Raw genomic sequence first — 7,250 nt, 5'->3', positions numbered from 1 at the left:
GACTTTGACAAATAAGATGAGTCCACATCATTGTTCTTGGTTTGTTCTGATGATTTGACCCATGTTCTTGATCTGTTGTTTGATTTTGTATATTGGTATATGGTTTTAAAGTTTTTCTAAATGGGGATGTTGGTGTGTGCCCGAAACTTGATGTGTTTTTACTGCTTTATGGACTTTTTCATTCACTGCCCCAATATGAAGCAAAACAAAAATGCCATAAATAATCAGTGGCTCTGTCTTACCTTCCACTCATTTTAGAAAGTTCTGTTTACAAGATCTCACTAACACAAATAAGGCAGTAATACTGTGTATTGGCTCATATGATTAGAATGCTACTCTGTACAGAAAATAAATACATAGAAGATGCAAGTCAGGTTTTAGCTTAGCATACTCCCCAACATGATTGTTTTTTACGTGCAGGGATATTTTGTTGTGGTGGTGAAGCAATACATTATGTGATTACTTGCATTCTGAGGTGGTGCAACTCAAACATCAGTTTTCCTCTTTATCAGTCTGCGGGAACTAGACCTGAGAACAATTAGAATGACGTCTTACTCCCACCGAGTCTCAGTTCAAGGCTTATCCAGTATGGTTAGCATTTTAATGTGTTTAAAGGGTTCTTTCTATCTTATTCCTTCTTGAGAGCTCAGATCTGTTAAAAATAACAGAATCTGGTGCTTCCATAAACTTTAGTCTTTCCACTCACTCCACCGTAGTCACTTCTCAGAGAGTCCAGTGATCTCTTTTTATATATTTATATATGTCAACTTTTGTATTTCTTTCTCTGTATGTAGGGAGAAAAGGAGAGAGAGAGAGTTTGCTAGGTTTTTTATTATTTTGTAGTTCTTCCACTGCTTATAATTGTGGCAGTTATTGTATTTGATGGCTTAGTACATCTGCTTTCCCAAGTGAGACAAGTTGCTACTTTTGTTCTACGAACAGTGCTATTTATGTACTTTCATCCAATTAATCCATATCCAATTAAATTTTAAGTTGATCTACAGCTGTTTACTCGTGGCTGTCAAATGCTAGCCTAAAGGCATAAATATACAGGTTCTGATTCTAGAGCTATAGAGAAATGGAGGTGCTTGGCTGTAAGACAGCCACTGAGAATGTATCTTGAAAAGTACTTTTTGCACATTTATTTATTTAAAAGACATGTAAACTGCAGCTCACAGCCAATGGCACCTGAGGCAGTTTATAACAAAAACAATGTAATGACAGAATAAAACCAGCATTAGAAAAGAAAAAAGAAAAATTAAATTCCTGGAGAGGCCAGCAGTGGCAAACCACCTCTGAACATCTCTTGCCTTGAAAACCCTACAGAATCGCCATAAGTTGACTGCTGCTTGGCAGCACTTTCTACCATTACCAAGAGGCCGCTGCAGCTCTAAATAAAGATATAGAACTAAAAATTTCAAGGAGGCTCACACAGCTATAAGGACAACAATAAAACTTGTTCTGCAATGAAACCAGCATGAAACAAAACACCATTATATTAATCAAATGAGAAGGGAAGGGAAATAACTAGCAGTGCAGCCCTAAGCAGAGTTACATACTTCCCAAGTACATAGGAGGGCGTATAACTGCTTAGGATGGCACTATATTGCAGGTAAAAAAAAATCAACCTAACACTTGAGTAAGAAAAAAGTCTTTATCTGATGCTTGCCTCTGGAAAGATTAAACACCAGATGAAGCAGGGATGGGGGGGGGAGTTCTAGACATGAGGTGTTGCTGCTGAGAAAACTCTGTTCCTAGTTTAAAATATGGCATGCAGATGACAGTCTTCTAAGAGGGCCCTCTCCACTGTTCTGAATTGTCTTGATGGCAGAGCAGAACTGATGTCTGTGCCCTGTTTAGGAATCAAAGTGTTAAGGCCTTTAGATACCAGCATCAGTACTGTGAATTATGACCAGAAGACATCAGATGGCTGACACAGTTTTTACTGGTGCTGGGGTAGTTACCGGCCAGTAATCCATTCCTTTTGCAAAACGTGCTTATTCCTGGTTCACATTCTTCCTTGTACAGAGTGTTTTCAAACTGCTCCTTAACCCAAGAAAGAGCTGCAAAAATGGTAACCACAGACATCAGCCAGTGGGATGAAACCATTTGCAATATGATTGCTTGCCAACACCCGCCATGCTGGGAGGCGATGCGGAGGATTGAAAAGGGGAATCCACGGATCCTTATTAAAAACTTTAACTCGCATGACAGATCTTTTCCAGAAACAGAAGGTAAGCAGGCATTCAGGTGAAAAGGAATCAGCTCCCTGCTTGATGCATGCATCTTCTGGTAGCAAATAGATGCTAGGCCACATTGGTCAAGCTTGAACTCCATAACATGCCTTCTATCAAATTAGACCATTTGTCTATCTAGCTCTGCAGTTTAACTGGCAGTGGTCCCCCATGGTCTCAGGCCTAGAAAGATAACCTTTCTTAACACAACCTGAGACCCAATGCCTTGGATGTTCTGTGTGCAAAACCATTGACCTGCCACTGAGCTCCTCCCCTTAATCAGTTATGAGCCTGCTCAGTAGTAGTTATAGTGGGCATATTGGAGGGGGACGGCTGTCTGGCACATCAGCATTTCTGATTTCAAAATTGTTAATCCCCTTGCCTGGCGCATCGGAGCAGGTCTTGAGGGAACTTGGCAGGTGAAGTGGAGTCAAGGTAGACTAGCAGATTCTGGGTAGAGCTTGTAGGTCATGGATAGAGACTGGCAGGGTCCAGGTTCCTTTTCTCGGACCCAAACCTCAGACAGAACAGTTTAACTACGCCCTGAACCTAACTGTGTTTCATTTTGGTAGTCATATTTTAGAGTTTTGTGGTACCCTGAAAGCTCTCGGATGTTTTGTGGCATATGCTTTCAAGGCTAAGAGCCAGTTGCAGCTGATTCATGTGAAGAAATGGGCTCTTGTCCACAAAAGCTGCCACAATCAATATATTCATCTTTAACATGCTGCAAGACGCCATTGTGGTTTTGCTGTAACAGACTGAGACACCGCTGTGGAGTGTTATAAACATACAGTCCATATTTTAAAATCTGACTTTCTTGAGGAACATAAGAGCAGCATTGTTTTTAAGCCTCTTCTTAGTTGCATGTTCTAATTAGTTTGTTTGGAGTCCAAAGGGATTGAAAGCAAAGTGGAGAAGTATATTGATAAAAGATGCTATTTACTTACAACAGAGACAAACAATAACACGTGAAATGAAAAGCTTTCCCTGTCTGCATATCTTGTACCGTTATTTGTGCTTTACAGCTGTTTCTCTGTTTCAGATGAACTGCCAACACTTAAAATCTTCAACCTCCCACTCAATTATTCTTATAGTGGACGGATCAAGCATGCCAAAACTTCCAGCTCCATCATCAGCATCAAAGATAGTAATTATTCTTCAAGTCCAACAATGATTGAGGCTTTTGTCCCCCCTATATCTGTACTGAGGTCAGTACATTCAGATCTGTCTTTTCCTCACACATACGTACTCTTAGAAGTTATTTTTATTTATTTTTATTTATTTATTTAATTTGTACCCCGCCCTCCCCGCCGAAGCAGGCTCAGGGTGGTTAACAAGGCCATTTGGCATCATAAAATGGCATAAAACCATCTAAGTACAGTACACAATACAGTTAGAAACAATTAAAACAGATGAAAGCCATATAACAACATTTTCATAAAGTGCCGTGTATAGTTTAGCTAGATGTCTTAGGGGTAGGTAGTCTCGTATTACTATTCAGGGCCAGGTCACCGGAGAGATGGGGGGGGGGGACGTCCGCTGCCTCAGTCAAAAGCCTGGTGGAAGAGCTCCGTCTTGCAGGCCCTACAGAATTGTAATAGATCCCGCAGGGTCCTGATCTCATATGGGAGCTCATTCTACCAGGTGGGGGCCAGGGTCGAAAAGGCCCTGGCCCTAGTTGAGGCAAGCCGAATGTCCCTGGGATTGGGGACTACCAAAAGATGTTGGTTGGTAGACCTCAGTGCTCTACAGGGCTCATAAGGGAAAAGGCAGTCCTGAAGATATGCTGGCTCCGGCTGTATATGGCTTTAAAGGTAAGTAAGGTTAGGGCTTTGGATTTATATTATTTGACAAATGCTGAGCTACATGGTTACAGTTCCCAATTGCCTGGAGAGAAAAAAATGGCCTGTCCAGTTAATGGAAGCCTAATAGGATGTTATTTTGGAAGTGATATTATGTGTCTCCATGCCAGGAAAAGCTTCAGCCGCCCATTTTTACATGCTAAACTTCCATTAAAGAGAAATGACATTTTTCTCCAAATCTTTTGGCAACTCAGTGCAAAGTTGCACCATACAGTTCCCAGTAACTTAAGCCTAAATTGCAGGGCCAGCCCAGGACATTTATAACATGTTGGTACCTGAGGAAGAAAATTGCAATGTTGTCCTTTTCCACATGCATATATATTTCAGTTTGGAATTGATATAATTAATTCATGCTGTTTTTATGAGCAGTGCATTCCAGTGTTTTCCCTGTTAACCTGCTACTCTGGTATTTCTTTAGCACTCCAAGTGGAGCCCCTCCCCTGCAGAGCTCATTAGAGGCCATCTTCCCACCTAACTGTCATGTGCTCTGCAGGGAGAAGCCCCCACACGTTCCCTCAGTCCTTTCTTCACCGCTGCGTTGTGAGGACATGTTCTCTTCAGTTCTGGTTGTTGTGAGTTTTCTTGAAGTTTTCTTTACTTTCTGGGGACTCTCCCCTCTTGGGAAACATCGCCAAAGGCTTTGTTTTAAAAAATGTCCCCAGTGCAGTACAAAAATGACCCATTCGGAGGAACACTTTCTCTGCCTTTTCTGCTCAGGTGAGGCCCATCATACAGCCACGTGCAAGATTTGCTTCCCGTTTAACCTGAAAGCCCACTCAGATCAAGCAGCATGCTTAAATGCAGGCTTATGAGAGAAAGCTCTCTTGCTTTAATAGCCTGGCAGTGAAAACATCTCCCCCGGCTGAGCATAGTCAATCACCTTTGAAATTACCAGTTAGAACTCAGAGCATAATCACCTTTGAAATTACCAGTTAGAACTGACCAACGTGTGAACCCGCCATCGAGCATCTTGGTTCCATCAGTTCCGGGGACAGAACCAAAGCGTCGAGTCAGATTGCCTACCTGTTCAGCTGAGCGCTGCTCATTGGAACCCCTGCCTGAGAAAGCCCATTCCAAATCCAAACATAAGGAGAAGCATCATTCCAGTTCCAAGATGCTCCCAGAAGTGATTAACTCTTTGGTTCCAGTCAAACTGTCTTCAGTTCCAACAGAATGGAGGAAAGTCTCCCCACCACAAACACCTTCTTCAAATGCCTTTCTGGGTTACTCGTTCTCAGAAGGTGAAAAGTATGCAGATGGAGAGTGATTTCAGCTAAGCATACCTTTATTTAGTCAGGAACAAAGACACTTGGCCGGCTCGCAGGCCGGCTTATATTCGTTCCGAAAACCCGCCACCAAACACACCTAAACACACACCCCACACCCGATAGGCTGTTTACAGTAACCGAGAGACCTATTGGCCTTCTGGCTGGGGACCTAGCCCCTTCATTAGGCCTGGCTAGGATCCTACTGGCCCATTGTCTTTTAGCGTGAAGCTAGTGAGGTTTTGTGCCTGGCCAGTCCGGGCATGTCCGGACATGTCAGGGCTGGATACATTACAGAAGGGGAAATAGAGCATGGCCAGGGTGCATTGGAGGTTCCAGAGGATAGTCAACCGTCAGAACCATCCTCCCCAGCACCATGGCAGAGTGTTGGGTTATCAGTATTTAGCAGAGTGCTCAAGGCACATAATGCAGCAGAGTGTATCTGATTAGTGTGTGCTGTCCAGAAACAAAGGTACACATGGAGCCTTTTTATCTTTGTAAACTTATATGAGTCCTTTTATTTAAGGAACTTCATTCTAGACAGGATAGAATGAGATAGGATTCTAATCTAGTCTTACTAGCTAAGATAGATGCAGATAGAAAAGTCTGACAAAGTGTAGAGAGAATGCATGAGATGGGAAGGAAGTTTTCCTATGAGTAGCAATCTACACATCAAAGGGATAGCATTGGAGGAAAGAAGAAAAGGATGCCCAGTGTCCTAGCCTATCTCTCTCTCTCTCATAGTCCCCTTCTGAAGGCTGAGGCTCAGCACAAAGTCCTTCACTTCCAACACTATGTACAGTAGGAACCTTACAGTGCAATTCTAAGCAGATATACTCAGAAGTAAGTTCTGTTGACCTCAGTGGGATTTCCTAGCAAGTTCACAGCTTTGACTGTTTTTTTTAACTAGAATGATTGCTTATTCTCTTCCTTTTTCTATTATTGTAATTATACCACTATAAAATTATAATTATAACAATGTAAAACAGAAAAGTTAATGAACAATTTATTTAGCTGTAGTATGTAAAGACCCACCCACACGCAGTAACTAATTAAACAGATAAGTAAAACAAACTTTGAAGGGTCTGTTGCAGACAGAGAGAATAGAACCTATGCTGAATGAGACTTATATCCAAACAAACATATAGTATGATGTTTCTCATGGGGAAGTTCATTTCCAGAATTTATGAGAAATACAGCAGTACATTGACTGCTGTGTGGTGTCACAGTTCTTTTTTTGGGGTAAACAAATGTTTATTTTTCATAGGAATTCAACATTTAAAATTTAACAATTTCATCTTTTCCATTGTTTACCCCATTCCCATTTCCTTCCCTCCCTCCTCTGGCTTCCCGCAATGCTTCCCCCCCGCTCCACCTTAGATTACATCATCAATTATATCATTTTCTTATCATTACAATCTCAAGATAACATCATTTAACTTAATATTGCTCTAAACATATTAAATTTTGTTTCACATCCCAGTTCTTTTCCAGATATGTTTTAAAGTCACTCCATTCTTGAAAAAACACGTCATCTTCTTTGTTATTCAACTTTTTCGTAATTTTATCCATTTCAGCCATGAACAGAACTTTTTGTATCCAGTCTTCGATCTCTGGCACTTTCTCTGTTTTCCAATATTGTGCATAAATCATTCTCGCTGTTGTTATTAAGTACCAGAGTAAAGTCTTTTTAGTCGTGTTGACTTCTTCCATTTTCAGTCCCAAAAGCAGAATTTCTGGTGCCTTTTTGAAAGAGCATTTCAATATTTTTTGCATTTCTTTGTGGACTTTTGTCCAAAAATCTACAGCTTTCTCACAAGTCCACCACATATGGTAAAATGAGCCCTCATGAATCTTACATTTCCAGCATTTGTTTGACATATTCTGGT

The 7,250-nt window shown here is 41.2% G+C and overlaps 1 protein-coding gene across 1 annotated transcript in view; it reads left to right on the top strand.

Moving 5' to 3' along the window:
* LOC107120427 (chromosome unknown open reading frame, human C9orf43) overlaps positions 1 to 7,250 on the top strand; it is a 25,970-nt gene that overhangs the window by 3,453 nt on the left and 15,267 nt on the right. The window contains exons 2-3 of the mRNA XM_015423126.1: positions 2,029 to 2,234; positions 3,277 to 3,442. Coding sequence (XP_015278612.1) covers positions 2,072 to 2,234; positions 3,277 to 3,442 — 329 coding nt within the window. The 5' untranslated portion in view covers positions 2,029 to 2,071. The remainder of the gene's footprint in view (positions 1 to 2,028; positions 2,235 to 3,276; positions 3,443 to 7,250) is intronic.

This window comes from Gekko japonicus, unplaced genomic scaffold (assembly GCF_001447785.1).
Source record: "Gekko japonicus isolate JY-2015 unplaced genomic scaffold, Gekko_japonicus_V1.1 scaffold454, whole genome shotgun sequence".
In the NCBI taxonomy this organism is placed as follows: domain Eukaryota; kingdom Metazoa; phylum Chordata; class Lepidosauria; order Squamata; family Gekkonidae; genus Gekko; species Gekko japonicus.
The sequence above is the reverse complement of the archived record's forward strand: the minus strand, read 5'-3'. Positions and strand labels throughout refer to the sequence as shown.